Source organism: Podarcis raffonei, chromosome 10 (genome assembly GCF_027172205.1).
Source record: "Podarcis raffonei isolate rPodRaf1 chromosome 10, rPodRaf1.pri, whole genome shotgun sequence".
In the NCBI taxonomy this organism is placed as follows: domain Eukaryota; kingdom Metazoa; phylum Chordata; class Lepidosauria; order Squamata; family Lacertidae; genus Podarcis; species Podarcis raffonei.
In genome coordinates this window covers 32366286-32390538 of record NC_070611.1, presented here as the reverse complement: position 1 = coordinate 32390538, position 24253 = coordinate 32366286, and the positions used below count along the sequence as shown (strand labels likewise).

At 44.7% G+C, this 24253-nt stretch overlaps 2 protein-coding genes across 6 annotated transcripts in view; one reads left to right on the top strand and one right to left on the bottom strand.

The window, feature by feature from the left end:
• Nucleotides 1–9906, bottom strand: part of CPSF6 (cleavage and polyadenylation specific factor 6) — a 32141-nt gene extending 22235 nt beyond the window's left edge. For 3 of the 5 annotated variants that reach the window (XM_053405671.1, XM_053405670.1, XM_053405673.1), the window contains exons 1-2: nucleotides 9762–9906; nucleotides 6096–6305 (exon numbers count right to left, since the gene is read on the bottom strand). In XM_053405671.1, coding sequence (XP_053261646.1) covers nucleotides 6096–6305; nucleotides 9762–9821 — 270 coding nt within the window. In that variant the 5' untranslated portion in view covers nucleotides 9822–9906. The remainder of the gene's footprint in view (nucleotides 1–6095; nucleotides 6306–9761) is intronic. The other 2 variants (XM_053405672.1, XM_053405675.1) reach the window with 1 other exon arrangement.
• The window catches only part of CPM (carboxypeptidase M), a 57085-nt gene continuing 42727 nt past the window's right edge, over nucleotides 9896–24253 (top strand). The window contains exon 1 of the mRNA XM_053405681.1: nucleotides 9896–9986. The gene's annotated coding sequence lies outside the window, so the exon portion shown is untranslated. The remainder of the gene's footprint in view (nucleotides 9987–24253) is intronic.

Below are 24253 nucleotides of genomic sequence, written 5' to 3'. Positions count from 1 at the left end.
CCAGCAAGTCCTTATATTTAACCCAGACATTCAGCAGTGCTTTTCTGACAATATGGTTTTTGAAACTTTTATGCGCTTTAACCTTGTCATACCACAAATATGCATGCCACCCAAAAATATTGTTAAATCCTTCCAAATCCAAAATGTCTGTGTTTTCAAGAAGCAGCCATTCTTTTAGCCAGCAGAAAGCTGCCGCTTCATAGTACAATTTAAAGTCTGGCAGGGCAAACCCCCCTCTTTCCTTTGAATCCGTTAATATCTTAAATTTTATTCTGGGCTTCTTGCCCTGCCAGACAAATTTAGATATATCTTTCTGCCACTTCTTGAAACAGTCCATTTTATCCATTATTTGTAATGTTTGAAACAAAAACAACATTCTTGGCAAAACATTCATTTTTATAACTGCAATTCGACCTAACAAGGAAAGTTTCAAGTTTGACCATATTTCTAGATCTTTTTTCACTTCTGTCCAAGTTTTTTCATAATTGTCTTTAAATAAATTCACATTCTTAGCTGTCATATTCACACCCAAATATTTCACTTTTTTAGCCACCGTCAACCCCGTCTCATTCTGAAACCTTTCTTTTTCAATCTGTGTTAGATTTTTCTCCAATACCTTAGTCTTTAACTTATTCAATTTAAATCCTGCCAATTGACCAAACTCTTGGATTATTTCCAAAACTCTTTTCGTGCTAGCTTCTGGCTCCTGTAATGTAAGCACCAGGTCATCTGCAAATGCTCTCAATTTGTATTGTTTGACTCCGACCTGAATGCCTTTAACCAACTGGTCCCTCCTGATCATATTAAGCAAAACCTCAAGGACCGATATAAAAAGTAATGGGGAAATAGGGCACCCCTGTCGTGTCCCTTTTTCAATCTTAAACTCTTCTGTTACAACATTATTTACAATTAATTTTGCTTTCTGTTCAGAATATATTGCACCTATACCATTTTCAAACCCTTGGCCTACCCCCATCCCCCGGAGGTTCTTCAACATAAAACTCCGAGAAATGTTGTCAAAGGCTTTCTCGGCATCCACAAATATCAAAACAGCCTTAGTGTTTATATTCACTTCCAACTTCTCCAAAATGTCAATTATATTCCTTACATTGTCCGACAAATGCCTTTTCGGGAGAAAGCCCGCTTGGTCCCCATGAATCTCCTCCATCAAAACTCTTTTCAGTCTCTTTGCTAAAACATCAGCAAAGATTTTGTAATCCACATTTAGTAGGGAGATGGGTCGGTAGTTCTTAAGTTGGGTCTTTTCAGTCTCTGTCTTTGGTATAAGTGTAATGTAGGCCTCTCTCCACGTATCGGGTGCCCTTTTCCCCTTCATGATCTCATTACAGACTTCCTTCAAAGGTTGTATAAGTCCTTCCTTCAAAACTTTGTAATATTTGGAAGTCAGTCCATCTGGTCCAGGTGATTTGCCCAACGTCATGTTTTGAATGGCATCTTCTATTTCCTGTATTGATATCTCCTGATTCAAAATTGTCTTACTTTCCTGCGAAATCTTTTTCAGCCCATTTTTCTCGAGGAATTGTTGTATATCTGTTTCATTCTGCGGCCCTTGTGTATACAATTGTCTAAAGTAGTTCTGAAAACAATTCCTAATTTCTACTGGGTTGCATATGTTCTTTCCTTCCACTTCTAAGTTTGTTACCGTGTTGAGTTTTTGTCTCTTCTTTATTTGCCAAGCCAATAACTTGCCACATTTGTCTGCAGATTCAAAAGACTTCTGTCTCATTTGTTTAATTTTCCATTCTATTTCTTGATTCATCAGTTCCATATATTGTGTTTGGTACAATTTAATTTCTCTTAGAATCTCTTGCGATTTTGGCTTCAATCTTAATTTCCTTTCCCCTTCTTTTATCTTATCCAGAATTTTCTCCTTCCTCTCATTTTGCTTTCTTCTCTTTAATGTATTTTGTTGTATCAAAAACCCTCTCATCACGGCTTTGCTTGCGTCCCATACTATTCTTTTTTCTACTTTAGTCCTTAGATTAATTTCAAAATAATCTTTCAGGGTTTTTTGGGCCTTTTTACAGATCTCCTCGTCTCTAAATAAGGTGTCATTCATTCTCCATCTGAAAGAGCCAGTTGTTGTTTGCTTCATCACCATCTTTACTGCATTATGGTCGGAGAGAGTTTTTGGGCAGATTTCCACTTTCTTTATATTCGACGCCATACCGCTAGTCACCCAAATTTGGTCGATCCTAGTCCATGTCATTTTGGCTTCAGAAAAGAAGGTTCCCTCTCTCTCTAGTGGGTGTTTTGTTCTCCAAATGTCAATCAAATCCATATTGTCAGTCATTTCAAAAAAGGTTTTTGGTAGTCTTCCATCTTTTGTGACTACCTGTCTTTGTGCTTTGTCCATATTTGTTGAAACTACTCCATTCATGTCTCCCATCATAATCAGTTTATAGTCCATATAGTCCATTAAAGTCTCATGCAACTTCTTAAAGAATTCTGCTTTCCCTTCATTTGGTGCATACACCCCCACTATCAGAAATTTTTCTCCTTGAAATTGAATTTCAATTGCCAAATATCTTCCTTGGTCATCTTTAAAGATTTGTTTCGGCTGCAAATTTTCCTTTACGTAGATCACCACTCCTCTCTTTTTTACTTTATCTGAAGATATAAATTCTTGTCCCAGTCTCTTATTTGTTAACAATTTTCTATGTGCTCTTGTCACATGGGTCTCTTGTAAACAAATCAAGTCCAAATGATCTTTCTTTAAAGCATGAAATATATTTTTTCTTTTTCGGGGGTTGTTTAGACCATTACAATTCCAAGTTAGAAGTTGCAAAGCCATGATGGGGTTATTTAATTCCTCCTACAGCTCCCAATTGTTGTTCGTCCTTTGTCGGTGGTTCTGTGTCTTTGTCTAATCTTGAAGGATGTCCTTCTCCTGGATGGGTCTCTTTCTGTAGGTCTTCTTCGTGTTCTCCCAAGAACTTGTCTTTATCGCTCACTGTTTTTATTCTTCTTTTCTTGCCTTTGTATTTAAAAGACAAGCCTTGGGGAAACTCCCACCTGAATAGTATGTAGTTCCTCTTCAGTAGTGTCACCAAATCCTTGTAAGGACCTCTTGCATCCAAGATACTTTTAGGGATGTCTTTAAAAATCTCAATATAAGAATCCTCAATCCGAAGGGTTGTTTGATAATGCAGGTTCAATATTTTATCCCTCTCTTCTTTGGATCTTAGAGTTATCAAGCAGTCTCTGGGTCTATTCTTCTTCTGCCTTGTTCCCAACCTAAATGCACTCTCAATTTTGAGCTCTTCTTCTTTCAAATCTTGCTTCCAAAAGTCAGAAAACTCTTTTGTCAAATAATCCACCAAGTTGTCTCCTTCTTTTTCCGGCACAAGTCTAATCCTTAGGTTTTTCTCCTTGCGTTGCATATCCTGCATAGAAAGTGTCAGATCATACTCATCCAATTTCCTGTACACCGGTGGAAGTTTCCCTTCAACAGCAGTGGCAATTTCCTTAGCTTCTTCGGCTATCTTTCGCGTTGTAGATGAATCTTCCAATAGTTTCCCAATTGCTTCTGCATTAGAGTTCACTTTATTTCCAAGGTCAGTTATACTTTTTGTATTCAGATCAATTTTCCCAGAGATTTCTTCAATTTTCTTATTTGTTTCAGCACCTTGCTTCTTTAATTCCTCTAAAGAATCACTTATTTTTCCCAAGGCCTTTGTAAACGCATCTTCTGAAGACATTGTTTTCACTCTTGCCTTTGTTGCAGCTGCAGTTCCCGGGGCCCCTGATACAGAGGCCCTTCTTTGCATAGAAGAGTCCACTTTGTATTGTCTACCAGATCTCAAAGTTGTTTCTTGTGGATCTTCTTTCTGTTTACCATCTGCCATAACAAAGTCTTTCGTTCAAGGTCATTCCCACACTCTTAAACTGTCAACAATAAAAAGTTCTCAGGTTTTAAATTCCACTTAGTTCCTGAAGCTGACCAAATCCTCTAGAGGGCGCAAAATCAGTTTCTGAAATTTAAATTGTTCCCACACTTCCAAAAAGCAAAAGCCCTCCAAGTCCCTTACTTTGTAAAGGATCCAAATTAAAAGTGTCCTGCAAGTGACTTACTATGTAACCAAATACGATGTTTCAAGTTGAGAGTAACCAAAGTCTATATGTCAGTTACTTTCTAACCTTATTTGTAGCAACCGTCCTTAGCCGGTGTCTTTCCTCCGGCAGTCCGACCCCCAGGTAGATAAGCAGCGGTAATCAGTTCAATCTCCTTTAAATTAGGCAGGAAATCCCTTTAAAGCCTTCTTCCCCCCCTCCCCTGCCTTTTGGGGGGGAGTTCTTTGCTTGGTGTTGGGTTTCTTAGCTCATAAAAGCTCCTGTCAGAAGTTACAGCTTCACTGTCTTTCGCTTTAATCTTGCTGCAGGACGGTAAGCAGACTTCCTTTTTAGTACTTATCCGTCTCGGTGCCCAAATTCATTAATTTTGACGTCCAATTTGTAATGCAAACTCAATCCTACTCACGGAAAGTTGCTCTCTTTTAGTCCAAAATCTTCGGAAGAAGTCAGCGCTCTCCGCTGATGGCGACGCGGCTTCGCTTCGCAGGCTGGGTGAAAGCGACTCTCAGCACCGCTCCACGCACCCCTCCGCTGATCTATAGCCTTTAAAAAGGCTATTTCACAACGTGGGGGGGGGGGGGCAAAGGTGCCCGCCGAGTCTCCGGTTCACAGGCTACGCGCCTGTGACTTTTAAGGGTCTTTGCTCCGCCGTGAGCAACAAGACCCGAACCCGCGAAGCAGATCTCTCCCGGAGCTCCGGGAGAAATCCGCCATTCAGCGCTGGCGCTAACCCGGAAGTCCAGGCTTTGCGTCTCTCCCTCCTCCCCGGCAAGGAAACCATGATAGTAACCACTCTGAGACAAATCAAGAAAAATTGCGACCAACAATCTCCCCCAACAAGCGCAGTGAGGTCAAAACACACACACACGCAGAGAGAGAACTGGCCCTAAAGTCGCAGGGTGCTGGAAGTCGCAGGGGCGCAGGGAGAGTGAACGGAAGCAAGAGAAGGAGAAGGAGCCCTCTCACACACACAGACACACAGAGTGTCGATTCTAAAGTCGCAGGGGCGCAGGGAGAGTGAACGGAAGCAAGAGAAGGAGAAGGAGCCCTCTCACTCACACACACAGACACACAGAGTGTCAATTCCAAAGTCGCAGGGGCGCAGGGAGAGTGAACGGGAAGCAAGAGAAGGAGAAGGAGCCCTCTCACTCACACACACAGACACACAGAGTGTCAATTCCAAAGTCGCAGGGGCGCAGGGAGAGTGAACGGGAAGCAAGAGAAGGAGAAGGAGCCCTCTCACTCACACACACAGACACACAGAGTGTCAATTCCAAAGTTGCAGGGGCGCAGGGAGAGTGAACGGAAGCAAGAGAAGGAGAAGGAGCCCTCTCACACACACAGACACACAGAGTGTCAATTCTAAAGTCGCAGGGGCGCAGGGAGAGTGAACGGAAGCAAGAGAAGGAGAAGGAGCCCTCTCACTCACACACACAGACACACAGAGTGTCAATTCTAAAGTCGCAGGGGCGCAGGGAGAGTGAACGGAAGCAAGAGAAGGAGAAGGAGCCCTCTCACACACACAGACACACAGAGTGTCAATTCTAAAGTCGGAGGGAGAGCGCAGGGGCGCAGGGAGAGTGAACAGGAAGCAGGAGGAGGAGAACGATAGCTCAAGCACACACACACACACAGCCCCTACAGTGGCTAATCCAAAATCGGACAGCAAAAAACTGCAGGCAGGGACAGAGAGCACGGGATTGTTTTAAAGCAGCCAACCCCGCTCTGCTTCTCTCCCTCCTCCCGGCTAGGCTGGCTGACAGGAGCTGCTTACACCCTCTTTGCTGTTTCAAAGCAAGCCACGGACTGCTCACAACTGCAGCAGATTCCCCCGCCATCTGTAGGCATTCGCTCCATAACACGCACAAACATTTCCCCTTACTTTCTAGGAGGAAAAATCTGCGTGTTATGGAGCGAAATTTACGGTAGATAGGTCAATGGTCTGAGTTAATGCAGTTTCTTACAATTCCTATTGCAGCAATAACTAGCGTAACACTTACCCAAGTAAGGTTCCCAATGTACAATGCAATTCTCTTTCCTGTATACGTGTAGACAACATTTGGTGCTGATCCTTTGCCTACATCATCTCCAACAGATGGTGGGAGAGAGTCCATATAATCACGATCCTCTGGAGCATCGCCGTTATTGGCAGATGGAGAGATGACGTCGTCATACAGATCTATTTGATCATGCCCACCATACTCAGCCTCCTAGAAGACAGGGGTCATTGAATGTCATACTTTTAGTTCATTTTTTCTGGAGAGGCTTGAATAGAACTTTATTTATTTATTTATTTATTTATTTGTATTTATATACCATACCTTCAGAATATTTATTCCAGTGTAGTATATATTACATTTAAAAAAACCAGTAAAATATTCAACAATTAAAAATACCAATTAACAAATAATACAAGTAAAATATAAATTAACAAAGAGTGAAAACTTCATTTCCAGTGTTTAAAAAAACACAGCACCTTGAAGCTAGAGGTAACTGAAGTCAACAAAACAGTACTAAACCAAAAGAATTAAATCTATTAATCCAATGAATCTCCTACTCATCGCAATAACCAAGACAGCCTAATAGAATCGCTCAAAAAATTACACAGAATTCTAGAGTTTATAGTTCATTACACATGTGAAAGAGGCCATTGCATTAAAAGGTGTTAATTACTAAAGCACCACTGTTATCTTTTATTCATTTTTCACAGGCTCAATGTGGCTTACACCAATTTCATCAAAAATCTTTCTCTGGCCTCCAGAGGGCTCAATCTGAGAAACTTGTATCTAAGAGCCCAACTACACAGGATGATTTTTCCCCAAGTTTTCGGGGTTTTTACAAAGTAGCCAAGAGTAGCTTTAAACTTTGGTAGAAGACTTGAAGGGGTCATCCTCTGCCAATGGCTTGCTAACTCAGCAGAAAAGTACAGTGGATCCATTTTTTCTCCCAAATATATGAGGAAACAGCGCACACCCACCCACCTACACCCATGCACGCACGCACCCACACACGTCTCCTCTTTCCATTATTGTCATGACTACTTTCTAATTTTTGGTGAACTGCAGTTTGCTAAGTGTGATGAGACAGATAACAAAGAGACCTATTATGTCTGCAATAGTGTAAATGAGAGGTGTAGATGCTACAACAGATGCAAATGTGTGCAGTGAACTTCAAAAACAATGTTCAATTTGCATTTCAATTTAGACAGCCAGATTACCTGATGACACATGAATACAGTATAGCATCTCACTGAGCAACAAATACACATACACCTCCTGCACAGATTTTTTTGGGGGTGGGGGAACAATTTATATGTACTTCCACATTACCATATGTCCATAAAGAAAGCTATGTGACCCTTTCTTTACAGATTTAAAAACAGTGAGCTTCCTATGTGATGGCGCCTACATCATGAAATGCTTTCCACACAATTTTTTTTTCTCGTCTCTCCTTGCTTCTGCCACCAAGTAAAACTGGCTTTTTCAAAGTGCATTTCTTGGTGCCTGAACGGATTAATTTTCAACTATGTTGCTTTTAGTTAGCCAATGAAGTTTTAGCTGGCTGAGTTTGTACAGTTTTATTAATATTTTATGCATAATAGTTACTCTGATTTAACTTGTGTACAACTTCAAGTGATTGACAGCACAGAATGTATTACCAAATTAAAAACAGAAAAATAGAATTGCAGTAGTATACACTTCTAGAACTTCTAAAAGGGTGTTTCATCACCTCACATATAAACAGATGTCATAAATTGACTATAAATTTAAATTTATAAATTTTAAGAAGAAGCAAAGCTATGTCCCCTCCAGCACATCATTTTTACATTTAATAAAGCCCTCCAGGAGTTTGAGAGCCAAGGTCAGGTATGAGGATCCAGAAGCCTTCACAAGTATTAGAAACTCTCCAATTCAGACATTTGCCCTCCAATTCACGAAGGACTTTAACCTCTGTATTGATGACACACTGGAGGGATCAGACTTTTCAGTGTCCCCTTGCTTCTCCCCACATTTGCTTCTACCTGAGGAGTCTGAACACATAAATAAGGCCAAGGACTCCAATCCAATGGAGTATGTCAGTTCCACAAGCTCAGAACACTAGTTCACCTACACTCCCTTCAGGTCTTCAGTACATATAGAAGGAGGGGGAAGGAACAGGTGCACTTGCTCTATGACCCACCACCTGGGTTGTATGTTTCCATCACCAACTCCATCAGTTGGATAGTGATTGATGTAGGGAGCCTCCTGTCCCCATAGAGGTTTCTTGCACATTTTAGAACTCTGGATTTTCCAGGGTTCTAAGTAACGCAGGAATCCTCAAGGAGGACAGGGGGCTCCCCACTTTGAACAGAGCAACTGGAATGCAAATAGGGGGCAGACCTAGCATATTCATCCATGTAGTGCCCCTCCCTTTACTAAACACAACTACAGTACCTGTAATAACATGAAAAGATCAGCCTTTGAATGCAGATACTCAAGTTACTTTTCCCCTTTCCCCTTTAGTACAATTAGTTTCACCAGTTAACTTTTTTAATCCATCGCCAGCAGAAAGGAAAACTAAAAAGTTTGAAACATCATTGAAATATGGGAGAAAACAAAGAATATGCTTTTAAAAGAAGGCACAAGAACTACTCCAAAAGAAATAGCATAGAAATGCATTCTAGGAACACTTCCTTGCTCAATGTGAGTCTTTTCAAAATCTCCACAATACTCTTTTGAGGCTACATAAGAGAATAAGGACAAAAATGGGTGAACAGATGACCACACAGAATGGTGGAAGCTAAACCAAACCTTCCAGCATCAAATAGCATACTCAGTGAACTGGATGCTTCTCCACACTGATTGGCAAAACGGTTACGGGACAGAAACAATTCTCTACTTTTTTGCCTTTCTGCCCCATTTCTCATAGACTTCACAGGAATAAAAGCCTCTGCCATTTTCTAAGCTTGTAAAAAACATACCCATATAGCCTTCAACCTCCTGTGCAAACCGAGCTATTAAATGTTGAAAACGCAACGTCTGCCGTCTCGTCACGCGTGTTGATCAGGAAACGGAAAAGAGGCGCGAAAGGAGGCTGTGCCGCGAAGCGCCTTTCGAGGGAACTGCTTCCCCTCTCCCTCGGCGCCGCCCTGGGCTTCTCGTAAGCCTCGTCGCCGGCGCTCCGACCGAGCCTTCCCGGAGGAGGCTAAACATCTTGTCACGCCTCCCCATCGCAGCCTCCTCCTGGGGGAAGCGGCTGCTGCCTGTGTCGGAGCCGCTGGGCTCCGGGCTCCCTCCTCCTCCTCCCGAGGGGGGAAAGTGGGCAACAACCAACAGCGCTGCAGGAGGCTCCGTCTCCGGGCTCATTGTTTTCCAGCGCCTGAGGCCTCGCAGGGGCGGGAGAGGCGGCGGCGGTGACGCGCACTCAAAGCTGGGCCGCGCCCCCTCCCTCGGCCCTTCTCTTCTTCCACACGAGCTCCCCCCCCCGCCCCACTCGCGAGCGCGCCAGGCGGGAAAGGGGCAGAGGCCTCTCGGCGAGCGCCGCAGACAACAATGGCGGCGGCTTCCCTCCGCTGGGCCGAGGCCTGCAGCGAGCGCAGCCAGTCAGAGCCTCCCTCTCTCTCCCTCCCTCACAGCCCAGCCAGGCCTCCCCGCCGGCCTCCTCCTCGGCCCCCGGAGCCTCTCTACCTGGTTGAATTCCTCTCCCACATCGGCGTAGATATCTATGTGGTCCACGCCGTCCGCCATATTCCGCCGCCGCCTCCTCCCCGCCTCCCCGCCGCGGCCGAAAGCCCCGCCCGGCTCTACAGCTGCCGCAGCCTGCCGCCGCCGCCGCCACAGAGGAGGGGGCTTAGCGCAGGGAGCGACGTGCGACGTCACTTCCGGACGCGAACCCGCGGAAACTTCCGGCGGGTAAACTGCGCACTAGCAGCGCGTCCCCCCTCGCTGCCACGCCCACTGTGGGGGCGGGGCCTGCTTGGGTCGTGAAAACCCCTTCAGAGCAAACGAGGGGCTATATTTCCCCACTCTTCTGATTCGTCAGCGGTTGGGAGGCAGGTTCCTTAAAAACAAAGCGGGGGGTGCGTGGTGTTTCCTATACCGTGCCCAGTCGTGGAGCTGGAGTTGCCAATATATATATAACGGTCTGACTCGAGGTACTTTTCTGTCTGCCTAATTTATATATATTAATATTTATATTTATATATATATATATCCCCCCTCGGGAGGAGGAGGAGATTTATACACACACACATATATATAGTGTTGTTTGTGTGTGTGTGTATATATATATATATATATATATATGTGTGTGTGTGTGTGTATCAGGCAAACAGAAAAGTACCTCGAGTCGGAGCGTTGGCCACCTTGCTCAGTAGACTCTGTAATGGCTGGCCGTTTGCAAACAGGAGTGTTTTACAGACCTTACCTGGAATGAAACCGGGACCTTCTGCTTGCGGAGATGTGCTCTAGCAGCGAGCTGTTGGCCCTTCCCTTATTTCCCAGCTGGAGATTTCCTGGAGCAAATCGGAGGCAGTGTTAAGAGCAGAGCATGCAACGTTCGGAGGCGTCAGCTGCTGGATCAGACCTCCCTGTTGGCACACGGAAGAGAAAGAGAAGGCGCTTTTGCAGAAAACTCTCTTGCTTTCTTGTTCGAGAACTGCGGCTCCAGAGTGCCTTCGCTCCTGCTGCAAGTCCCATGCACAGGCAGCAGGAGGAAGCAGGAGTGTGCGACAGGGACGGGCAGCAAGAGGGAGGGACAAACATTATAGTGATGATCGGGGACATTTGAGATGACAGCGGGAAGCCAGTGCTGCTGATAGGATTCAAAGGCCCACAAATACATATTAATGATATATTAAGCCTCTTGTCTCCGGAGGATATAGAAGAACTAACATTAGATCCCAGGGACTGTGTAAAGGGCATTTGTCCCATCCTTGTGTTACAATTCAATACATGCATGTGTATGTACTGTATTTACTTTAATGTCTGCTTATAAATATAAAGGAAGCTAAAGGACAATGATCCACCTTCCTGTTTCTGGAGAAGGAGTGGAAGGACCCTGTGTTGTAAGTCTGCATTGTACCCAGAGAAATGATGCTGGGACCCTGGCTGGAGCAAAGAATTGTATCCAACAAAATCCTCCTGTTAGAAAAAAAGTACTTCAGCTTGTGCAACAAGATTTCCTCTCCCGGCATACCCTGTTTGGGGAGTTGCCCCATCACCCTGGAACAGATTGCAGGAGGCATGCAGAAAGAGGCAGTTCCATTGCACAAGTAGAAATCCCACTGCTAAAAGGATGACTTAATTGGGCACAACTCAGTGTGACATTACATGTTTACTTAGAGGTCCCATTCTCTGATAGGGCTTAAGGTAAAGGTAAAGGGACCCCTGACCATTAAGTCCAGTCGTGGCCGACTCTGGGGTTGCGGCGCTCATCTCGCTTTACTGGCCGAGGGAGCCGGCGTGCAGCTTCCGGGTCATGTGGCCAGCATGACTAAGCCGCTTCTGACGAACCAGAGCAGCACACGGAAACACCGTTTACCTTCCCGCCAGAGTGGTACCTATTTATCTACTTGCAGTTTGACGTGCTTTCGAACTGCTAGGTTGGCAGGAGCAGGGACCAAGCAACGGGAGCTCACCCCGTTGCGGGGATTCGAACTGCCGACCTTCTGATCGGCAAGTCCTAGGCTCTGTGGTTTAACCCACAGCGCCACCCGCGTCCCTCTGATAGGGCTTACTCCCACATAAATGTGTATAGGATTCCATACTGGTAGCCCAGTCCTCTATAGGCTTACTTGTAAAAAACAAGTCTCACCCCACCCACCTGTCAAAGTGGAGGACTCTGGATCCAGCCCACCAGCTCCCCACCCCTACTTTACCTTGTGCAGCGCACCGCCTAAAATTAATCTCCATCTTTGCTAATATAAGGACTATAAGGCATACCTTTACTTGTGCTCTGTCCCTGAGGCAGCAATCCTAATCCCACTTCTTTGGGAGTAAATTCCTTTCAATTCAACATGAATTACTTCTGAGTAGATATGGTTAGGACTGTGCTGTTGCACAGAAGACCTGCTTGTTATTAGAGATAGAGTCAACCAGCTGTTGACTTTTTCAATCAGAGAATCAATAGTTTCTTTTTCCAAATAGTTTTTGGTACAACCTGAATTTGTATTGAAACAAAATTTTAAAAAAATTCCTTCCAGTAGTGAAAGGGTTAATCTCAATACTATCTGCACCTAAGCTAACTTCTGCAGTTGTGGTTAAGCAGCTAGCAAAAAACCGCAATTGCAAGCTGGGAGCTACTTCCTCTTTGCAATTGCTTGAGTTCTGCAAACCAGGAGCTGCTCTCTGCACATGCTCTCTGCTGCAGTAACGCAAGAGAGGAGCACACGAACAAGGGAAGGAGGTGGGCTTAGCTAGTCAGATAGCCATATGCCATATAAGGAAATAAGCTTAACCTTGCCAGCTGATTGGAGAATTTGAAGAGGTGGGAAGAGATGGGCAGACTCTCAGGTATAAAGATGCTTGTTTATTTGTATCTATGGGCCAGTCTTTTGGGAACGATCCCACTGGCCACCTCTGTGCACAGATTTCAATAAAACTTTTTTCTCCAAAGAAGAATCTTTCCTGGTGCTTTTTGCTCTCTCTTCGGTCCTGGGGACGCAGGCAAATGATTCCCTGGCAAGGATAAGGCTTCAGCCTTCATTTTGGTGCATTGGCCGGGAATCGCCCCACCCCAGGGGGCCGGGGAGGGCCAGGCCCGACCTCGGTGAACAGCCCCGGACCGGCGCTCGCGGCTCCAAGTGCGCACCCCTGCCTGTTCGTGGGGGGAGCCGGCCACACCGCTCCGGAGTGGAGACACCTGGTCGAGGGAGAAAAGAGGACGGCCGAAGGAGGGGTCCGCAGCAGAACAGGTAACCCTAAGGGAAAGGGCGTGGTAGGAAGCCTGATCAGCTTCACCTGGCTGTGAGCAGTAGAGTGCCGCCAGAAAAGGGATAAAGGGTCTGGCTATGAGCAGTAGAGTGCCGCCAGAAAAGGAACAAAGGAACTGGCCGTGGCAATAAGGTGCTGCCCCGCCAGACAGGGACGGGAAAAGGGAAAAGGGGAAACAGAGGTGGCAGTAGAGTGCCGCCAGTAAGGTTGGGGAAAGGGGAAACAGAGGGAAAATTATTTTGGTGTGTTTTGTGTGTTGCATGTTGGAATTATATTGGGGTGTGTTTTGTATGTTGCATGTCAGATACTCCAGTGGCTGAATTGTCAAGTGTGGGCCGGGGCTTAGCGTCCCCTTGGCCGAGCGATTGCAGGGCTGTGCATTTCTTGGCAACGCGAGTTCGCCAAGTCACAGTCTGTAGTGTGTGGAGTGTGAAAGGATCTTAAGCCCGGTTAGGAGCGGAGTATCTGAAAAAATGGGGTCTGGGGCAAGCCAACGTAGTCCTCTGAAATGCTTTTTAACCAACTGGAAAGCAGCTACGAAGCATGATGATTGGGTTCAAATTGAGAAGAGAGAGGATGAGGACATTATGTGAGGTTGATTGGCCCACCCAAGGAACTAATTGGCCCTCGGAGGGCAGATTTAATTTGCAACTAATCAACCCACTATATCAAAATATCTTGAACGTCCACCCAGACCAGATCCCTTATATTTCTACCTGGAAAATCAATGTAGAAAAGAATCCACCGTGGCTGAAAGCCTGCCGAGGCGACGCCCCACAAAATACAATTTGTGCAGTCCGACCGGCAGGGAAGTCAGAAAGGCCCCCGGTGATACCAGAGCCGGAAGGAGAAGAGGGGGAAGTCATTAAACCGCCGCCACCCTATGCTCCACCAGCTGCCCCTCTAGCGAATCCCCCAGGCCCAGGGCCCCAGGACCAGGGAGGAGCCGGCCCTCAGCCTGAACCCTCAAGGTTGATGAATTAGAGAGCGAAGAGGAAGAGGATGATGAGGAGTTTATGAAGGGACTAATTGAGTTAGCAAAGAAAGGAAAAAATGTGGACACAGTATCAGACATTGAGATTGCAACAGTATGTACAACCCTATGCGAAAGAAGTGGATGTTAGTTCCCATTTGTTGGCAGCAGCAGGATGTTCCCCAACACAAGGGAAGAAATGGCAGAAGGAATGGATAGAAGCAGCAACCAGGGCGTCCCTCCATAAGTCCCATAAGGCACAGAAAAAGGGTGGGACTGCAATGATGCCTCTATGCAGAGTGTATGACCCACCAGGCCCCCCAGGACAGGGTGGGGAAGCACCACCACGCACTTATACAGTCCAACATGTGCCTTTTTCAAGTGCTGATGTGTGCAATTGGAGAAATCAGAACCCTACCTTTGAGGAGAACCCAGATAATATTGCCAACGCCCCCATTATAAAGGCTGCCTTTGTAGCTCAGGCAGCGCCCGATGTTCGCTGAAAAATCCAGAAGCATAAGGGGTTCATCGGCCATGGGCTGGAATGGATGTTGGAAATAGCTCAAACCACTTACAATCAGAGAGATGAGGAGGCCCAGAGAAAAAAGGAGAAGTATCAAACAAAGAAGCTGATAGCATTACAGGCAGCCACCCCCGTCCCTCAGAAAGGAGGAAATGCCCGGGGAGGAGGGCGAAGCCGTCTTGAACGGAATCAGTGCGCCATCTGCCGACAGAAAGGACACTGGAAGAGAGAATGCCCTATTCCATTATTAGGAAGAGACTTGTTGGCAAAGTTGCAAGCCCAAATTACCTTTAAGCCATCGGGAGAAGCCACAATGTCCACTATGCCACTTGGGGAACTGGTTGTGGAGGCACCCCTGAGGGAGTACTGGTGCCTCATGATGGTAAAAGAAGAGGAGGGACCCATCCCCGCCAGTATTCTGGAACAAGTGAACCCCACGGTATGGGCTGAAGGTAACCCCCCAGGAATGGCAAAGAATATCCCACCAATAATTGTGAAGCCCAAGCCATTTGCCAATCCTGTTGCAGTAAATAAGTATCCCATCCCACGAAGGGCGGCTGAAGGAGTGTAGGTGCATCTAGAGCGACTGCTCCAACATAGGATCTTGAGGCAATGCCAATCACAGTGGAACACCCCTTTGTTACCAGTGAAGAAAGGAAGCAGGCTATTATCCTGATACCAGAGCCAAAGAACCGTAGGGAACTCCGTGGCTTTCTGGGGTCTGCAGGATTTTGTAGGATATGGATATTTAATTACAGCATCATTGCCAAGCCTCTACATGAGTCAACCAGAGGAACTGAGAGAGACCCCTTTGTTTGGGGCACAGAACAACAGCAAGCCTTCGTGGATTTGAAGAAGGCACTACAGCAAGCCCCAGCGCTTGGCATCCCAAATCCTGAGAAACCCTTTACTCTATTCGTGGATGAGGACCAAGGGACGGCGAAAGGGGTTTTGTGCCAAAAATTGGGAAGCTGGCAACAGCCAGTGGCATACCTATCTGAGCGCCTGACGCCTACAGAACAAGGCTTACCGCCGTGCATGAGAGCAGTTGTGGCAGTAGCCACCCTACTGAACAAAGCAGACAAATTTACTTTTGGCCAAGACACTGTTTGTGTGACCCCGCATGCAGTCCCAGCTCTGCTTGACATGAAGGGTACCTATTTCCTCTCCCAAGCAAAGATGAGAAAGTGTCAGATGTTACTGTTGCATCCGCGTTTGAAGTTTCAGGTCACCACCGCCCTCAACCCAGCTACCCTGTTGCCGGTAGGAGAAGGTGAGGAGCAGATGCACGATTGCATTGAAGTAATGGATGAAGAATATTTTAGCAGGCCTGACCTCAAAGATGAAGCAAACCCCCACTGGCCTTCATGGTTTGTGGATGGAAGCAGCTTTGTTAAGGCTGGACAGCGAAAAGCAGGCTATGCAGTGGTAGCCTTGGAAGACCAAGTGATCGAAGCGCAGCCACTCCCGCCTGGAACGTCGGCCCGGCTGGCATAAATAAAAGCGCTCACCAGAGCCCTGACCCTAGCAAAGGGACAGAAGATAAACATTTATACTGATTCTAAGTATGCCTCTCTGACTTTACATGCCCATGGAGCCTTATGGAAGGAAAGAGGTTTGCTTACCTCCAGAGGAAACCAGGTGGCCCACCCACAAGCCTTATTGAACCTTCTGGATGCTGTATGGGAGCCCGAGGCAGTGGCAGTTATCCATTGTTGTGGACACAAAACTGGACTAGGAGAAGTGGCCAGAGGAAACCGACTAGCAGACAGAGTGGCCAAGGAAGCAGCCCGGGAACCAGCTCCCGCGTCAATTATTGGAGCACTGGTCCCTGGAAGGATCTTGAACACCGCTGATAAGCCAAAATACACCAAAAAGGAAAGGGACACTGCAGATGCTCAGGAGCTGACATTGTCCGAAGAAGGATGGTACCTTATTCATGATGACAGAATATGGATTCCAGAGTCCCTTTCTCGGCAGATTACTCAGAGATACCATGAGTCCACCCACATGGGACCAGATGCCACAACCAGACAGCTGAAGCAGTGCTTCTACATAGCCCACCTTTATCAACTGGCAGATTTCCAGGAAGTGCCCGCTATGTCAAAAGAATAATCCCAGAACTGGACCCTTGGCTCCCCCGGGGATTCAGCATAGTGGAACTGCACCCATGGAAGACCTTGTTGTGGATTTCACTAAATTGCCCCGCTGTGGACTATACCGCTACCTGTTCGTGGCGATCTGCACGTATACAGGATGGGTTGAAGCCTGGCCTACCAGAACTGAAAGGGCGTCCAAGGTAACCAGGTGCCTGTTATAGAAGATCATTCTCCGCTATGGACTACCTAGGTCAATAGGATCTGACAATGGACCAGCCTTTGTCCACCAGTTTTGCAATAACCCCCCATGCTAGTCAAAATGTGCAGTTTGATAATTATGTGCAGTCACTCTCCCGAGATTTTCTCTCTTTCTTAACAGGTGGACCCAGGCCCACTGCTGTTAAAGTTGCTGACCTCACCCCTTGGGTCCACCACACTTAAGTGAAGAAGGCTATTTTAGATTGGACAGTTACACCAAATCCTGATGATCCTCTGAAGCTAACCATCTCCAGAAGAGCGCCAGACAACCGCCCTGCTGGTGTCACTCCGGACGCTGACACTTCTATGCACGGCTGGACAAGTGGATGGGAGGGACGCCCGCGGGCAGCGTCCCCAACGTAGAGACTTTTTTTTCCAGCAAATTCTGAGGCACCGCCAGGACTTTTGATATTGGGGCCAGAACTCTTTGATATAGTCACTCCGTGTGTCAGGCTTCTGCAAGGGTGGATATATATTCCTGTGGGTGTATGTTAATATATGTAGAGGGAGAAGCCCCTTTCGGATACAGTGTGTTGGGAAGAAATCATGAGAGTATTAAGCATCCACAAGGATAGGTGGGAAAATTGGTTAAGATAATAGGCTCCTCCTCAGAGAGGTGGGACACAACCTCCCAAGAAGCAAGGCAGCTGATAGAGCACGAGTATCAGTGGACCCTTCAGCAATAAAATAAGTATGTCCCAGATAATAATGTCAGCATTTCAGCCGCCATTGATCACATGGAAACAATGATAGCCAGGAACCCGCTGAAAACTACAGGAGGTGATCTATGGGGTTGGTTATATTCCTGGCTGCCTCATGGCAGTTGGCTCAGGCATATTGTGGTATTATTAGCAAGGCCGCTATTAATCCTTTTGCTTCTTTGCCTCTGTATACCCTGCTTGGTGCAATGCTTACAAGGTGTGATGCAAAAAAATAAAAATAAAAATATCATGGCCCTTATTGTTCTCCCCCAGGATTATAAACCCAAGAGACCAGGACGAACCTAGGAGATAGGTTGTCCAAAAGAAGAGGAGGGAATTGAAAGGGTTAATCTCAATACTATCTGCACCTAAGCTAACTTCTGCAGTTGTGGTTAAGCAGCTAGCAAAAAACCGCAATTGCAAGCTGGGAGCTACTTCCTCTTTGCAATTGCTTGAGTTCTGCAAACCAGGAGCTGCTCTCTGCACATGCTCTCTGCTGCAGTAACGCAAGAGAGGAGCACACGAACAAGGGAAGGAGGTGGGCTTAGCTAGTCAGATAGCCATATGCCATATAAGGAAATAAGCTTAACCTTGCCAGCTGATTGGAGAATTTGAAGAGGTGGGAAGAGATGGGCAGACTCTCAGGTATAAAGATGCTTGTTTATTTGTATCTATGGGCCAGTCTTTTGGGAACGATCCCACTGGCCACCTCTGTGCACAGATTTCAATAAAACTTTTTTCTCCAAAGAAGAATCTTTCCTGGTGCTTTTTGCTCTCTCTTCGGTCCTGGGGACGCAGGCAAACGATTCCCTGGCAAGGATAAGGCTTCAGCCTTCAGTAGCACCTTAGTGACCAACTAAGTTTGTTATTGGTATGAGCTTTTGTGTGCATTCTGAAGAAGTGTGCATGCACACAAAAGCTCATACCAATAACAAACTTAGTTGGTCTCTAAGGTGCTACAGGAAGGATTTTTATTTATTTATTTTTATTTTGTTTTGACTATGGCAGACCAACACGGCTACCTACCTGTAACCTGAATTTGTGTGTGTGTTAAGTACAGTCTTGTCTATCATAAGTAAGAAGCAGGCTCTGTTAAGAATTATAACTGTGTCTCAGATGGATTGTAGAAAAATCCAGAGACCATACATAGTTTAAAGAAATTGAAGGGAATGATTTTTAAAAAGGAAAAACTCTGTAAAATGGTCATACACAGTTGCCACAGTAGATGTCAGTAAAGCTAAAGTAACATTAACCAACTTCGAAACTAATATTACAATTCCTTCCTCCAGATCATAAAGTATGAAATCTCTAGTTCTGCCAGATTAGACCAGATGTCCCTCTAGTCAGCATTCTACTCTCACAGTGGCCAGCTAAATGCCTTTGGGAAACCCACAAACAGTATTTGAGCACAACAATACTCTCCCGCCTTGTTTTCCCCCAGTAACTTGTATTATAGCAGGCTTCCTCAACCTCGGCCCTCCAGATGTTTTGAGACTACAATTCCCATCATCCCTGGCTACTGGTCCTGCTAGCTAGGGATCATGGGAGTTGTAGGCCAAAAACATCTGGAGGGCCAAGGTTGAGGAAGCCTGTATTATAGGCATACTGCTTCCTACACTTTCAGTAGTAGCCATTAATAGCTTCATCCTCTATATATTTATCTAATCTGCTTTTAAAGTGATACAAATTGGTAGTCATCACTGCATATTTTCTTCGCCTGTGGGGCAGAGCCTGCAAACATCAAGATCTGCAGGTCCAAAAAGGGCAAAACACAATAACTGGACCTCCATAATAATTAAATTAGGCTGCAAAGTTTTTAAAAGTTTGAATGCCAAGATGAAGTGTTCATGAAAACAACTGGCTGCTTTTGAGCATTGCCACATGGCAGTTGCTCTTCTTCTTGTTTCCAGCTTTTGGGATTTGTTATTTTGTACATACTCAGGCCAAAATGAAATACTCTGAAATATGAAATAATAGGGGGTGGAGGAAATTTGGACTGTCCCACACACTGATTTATTTTAAACAAAACTAGCTTTTAAAAAAGTTACAGCTACATTACAAAAATTAGACAGATCAATATTAGACATGAATACACTTAGGCAAGAATAGCCAGCTGCACAAATATAAGATGGAGAACACTTAGCTTGGCTATAGTTTTGCATTCAGCGTGAACAGCTTGGAGCATGCTATGCAGATGACAATGTACAATGTACAATCTATTTCTGCTTGGCAGATATGAGGAATTACTAGCTGTGAATTAGTGTTGCCGTGGTCAGATGGAAATGTGAGAGAGCGCAATGAGAAGGCCTTATATCACATCCCTGGAATCTCTAGTGAAGGGATATCAAGTAAAAGGGCTGGGACCTGGGAGAACCTTTTTGTTTGACAGCTACTGTCGCAACTCACTTTCTGTTGTTTTTTTACTGGGCCAAATGTTTAATATAATTCTATAAATCTGCTCTCCAGCAAGCAAAACAAAATGGTTAGAATATAAAACTTTATGCTGGATTCACAGTTATTTCTCAGCTTAATTCTTACACAGACTACAGTAGGGAAGAACTTCTGCATGAACCAGAACCAACTGGCCAACTAATTCTAGAAAGGAAATGCTAGTCTTGGTATACCAGTAGGGATAAATCATCAGGGTGCCAACCTTTCTTAAGCCAACAATTGAGAGGCTGTTGCAGAAGAACAGACATTTTTCACAAATATGATGGCTCTAAACTGTTTTGGTTTTAGTCCTGCAGTGTTTGGAAAGTGTATTGACAAGGTTGCTAGGAGAAAAATGAAGAAGCCATGAACTGTGAAACAGAAGGGAAGTTTCCCCTCCAAAAGAGGGAAGGAATAGTTCAAAAGGGTCCGGTTAAACAGTTAATGAAATGTAAGGGTAGGCAGTATGCCACCCCAACACAACAGAGTGCCTTTTATAAGTGAATCAGTGGGGCATTGTCTGATGGGGATGGTATAATTTCAGACCCTACTTTCCAAACCACCATGAATGGTCTTCCCCAAAAGATATGAGAAATATCGACACCCTGTGTTGGCATAATCATGGAGCATTATAATATAGTTTATGATAGTACAGTCTAGCAGAGCGATTCTATACTTGCATTGCTCCAGGTCTGGAGATGTGCCGCAACTACGCTAGTGGAACAGCCTCTGCACCCCGTGCATGCTCAGCCCACATGTTGCTGGGGCCCTCATCAGGTTGGTGGGACACTGTCCAAACCTCCTGGGCCAGATACAAAACTCCACAACCTCGAGGCTTGGGAAAAGAGAGACCATGACTGCTCTGTGGCCCAGCTCTCCTATCAGTGGGGGTCTAAGAAAACACTTCCTCTGACACTACAGAAGCAGAACAAGGCTGGTGAAGAGGGCTAGATTGATGTGCTTCATCTGCATCCACCTGCCTGTTTCCAACTGCTGCCCCACTGTTTCTTTTGAAGCCCTGTAGCATGTAAACCAGCCCTCCTTAGATGCCTATATATGCAAGGTGAAAGATGCAAAGCTGTGCCTAAACTGACACAAACATCATTCCTTCCTGTCATGGGAATGGTACAGTAGTTCAGTTATCATGTTAATTCAGCTCATGGATGTCCTAACCACAAAGACCTGGGCCTCGGGCCTTTTTTGCAGTGGCTCCCCGTTTATGGAATGGCAAAATTTTCAAGGAGGGGGCCGGCTCCCTCAATATTCTCCCGCCTGCAGTGGGTCTTGCTGGGCCTCCCTCCACCTGCGACAGACTCTGTCCTGTCTCCCTGTGGCTATGGCAGGCCTTGTGGCCGGCAACATGACATCACTCACATGTCATGTGTGTGACATGACACGGCACAAAGTTGGGCAGAACCCAGCACCTGTGCTCGCCAGGGAAGCTCACCTGGCAAAAATGTTCATTAACTAGGCCTTTGGCTGATTAACATTTTATATTCATTTTAAATGTGTTTGTGGGAGGGGGCTTTATAGTTTTGCTTTGTTTTTGTTTTTATTACATCTCTTAGTTTTTCATTTTTTTTATGCTGTGAACTGCCCTAAGACCTTCAGACGAAGAGTGGCATGCAAATTTAAATAAAGAAATAAATAAACAAATAAAGGATATAAATTGAATATTTTTTTTAAAAAAAGAAAAATGTTACATTTCTTAAGCAAAATAACTATATGTTTCAGTAAAGGGCACACAACCTAGGCCCCCTAAAAAAGAGGTGCTAAGTGAGTAAATTATTTTGTCTTAATGGTTTGTTAGGACAACACAAACGTCTATCGTGAGAAAAAAACATTGTCAATAGACACCATCTGTGTCATTCTTCCTGTACACATTGGTTCCGAGAAGTAGATGTTTTTCAGCTTACTTTTCATGATTTCCGTACTATCATTTTCCCAGGGGGATTTGTCTCCCATTTGCAAGATTAATTGTTTATGTGGACTTTCCCAGGGTCCCTTTACCTTTATTCCTCTCCCACTCCATCCCTATATAATATGAATCTCTGAAGCCCAAGAGAACCTTAGCCAAATCAGCATTCCATCTCTGCCCTGTTTCCTCCAAACTGCAGAAATGGAAAAAGTTAAGCTACAACTGGTTCTTGTAAAAAAAAGAAACAAGGCATTGTATCTTAAGAAAGACCTGTGACTTTAGGATAGTGTTTCTCCGCACTACATATATCACTATGAAAAACTTGTAGTATTGTAGGCATTTAGCGCCCATCTATATTTTATGATCATTTATTTTTATAATACTCCAGTATCTTTATATGGTGCAGGCATTTATTTGGTGTAGACTATTATTTCAATAGCCTGTGAAGTGCTGGGCCTTAAGGAGCAATCAAACATCAGCATTAATCATAGCAGTGTTGGCTATTTGCAGTTTAGTTGCGATGCAGAAAGCTTGCTGGGGAGACCACGCATTACAAGGAACTAAAAAATAACTTTAACAAGGTTTTAATAGCAAAAACAAAAACTCCTTTTACACTAAATATATCAACAAGCATGACCCAACCACCAACCCATCCCCCAGGGTAATGAGACAGCTAGGTGCTGCACTTTATATACTACACCCAATTGCTGACACAGCTTAATTAACACAACTTAACCGCACCTGCTATACTCCTTCACAGCTGTAAAACTGGGTCATATTATTTGCTCTGGCCCTTAAATACATGCACATCTAGTGGAACAATAATGAACCTTCAAATTTAAAGAGACCATTCAACAAGCAGGTGGCACGGCAGTTAACTAAATAAATAGGATAGATAGACATTTGCAAATACACTACAGCACTGTCCTAACCATGCCTACTTGGAAGTAATTCCTATTTGGTTCAGCGGTGCAATGGAATAGGGTTAGTATTGCAGCCTGTGCATTTACCGTGGGCAGGATTCAAGTAATGTGCCCCACCAGCAGAAGCCCATGCAAGGGCTTCCTGCTAGTGCAATGTGGCTTTCCCATTTCTTGCACCCACCAAATTAACTGGCAGTGGTCAGATTATTCTGTCAGGCAAGCAGAATTGCTTGGGCTGACTGGGTGAGCTGCATAGTGCTATGTTGAATTCCTCCCCATCCATTTGAAGAAGTCCTGTATAGATACAGTGCACAGAAAATAGAAGTGATAAGTTAATTTGTAGGTAACTAAAGTTTGAACCAGAGATGCCACACAATCTGTTTATAATTGGAGCACCATGTCCCATCAGTTATACTGACATATTAGTTTTGTTTTAATTGGCGAGTGTAACCAGTGGAACATTCTCATGGATAGAATGTAAAAAAGAACGATTCTACCCTTAATGTTGGCTTATTGCTGGGATAGGATTGTACCTAAACTTCCTTTTTCACAATGCTTGTATCCTGTTGCTTTGTTCTTTTCTGCTGAGTATTAGCCAGGTCACAGGGCTGCTACTGATGAGTTCTCTTTTAATATAGATTTTTAGACGTATACTGAGCTTTTCACCACGTCTGGTGGCTTAAAACACAGAATATACACAATTTTGAACATAAATTAAAACATTGGAGAATAAAACTTTAGAACACCATTCATGTCATGAGGTCCTGAAATAAAACCGTTTTAGTGCCCAAGGATTAAGGCTTTCTGGGAAATGATCTATAATGAATTGAAAAAGGTATTTTAGTATACCTTTCTGAAGAAACCAGAGGCCTTTCTCCTGGGCATGGTCGGCCAATTGGTGCCGAAGAAGGATAGAACATTTTTTATGTACGCAACAACAGCAGCAAGAATACTCATCGCAAAGTATTGGAAGACACAAGATCTACCCACTCTGGAAGAATGGCAGATGAAGGTGATAGACTACATGGGATTGGCAGAAATGACTGGCAGAATCCGAGACCAGGGAAGAGAGACGGCGGAAGAAGACTGAAAGAAATTTAAGGATTATCTTGGGAAATATTACAAAATTAGTGAATGCTAGAATGATGTTGGTCAGAAATTAAGTGGTTTTCAGCTGTAATGAATAAGATAAATAGGGGGGGGGAGAAAGAAAGGTTGAAACTTAAGTGAAAACTAATGGTGAGGATTTGCTGAATTAATAATTTAAATTGGGATAGAAAAAGGGGAGGTATGAGGAGGTCTGGGAAGTAAGTTAAAAGAAAATAAGTGGATGGAATTTTATATGTTTTTAAATTGTTTTAGTTTTGTATTTTTTGTATTTTTGTTATTTTTTACTTTTTCTTTTTGTACAATTTTTGAAA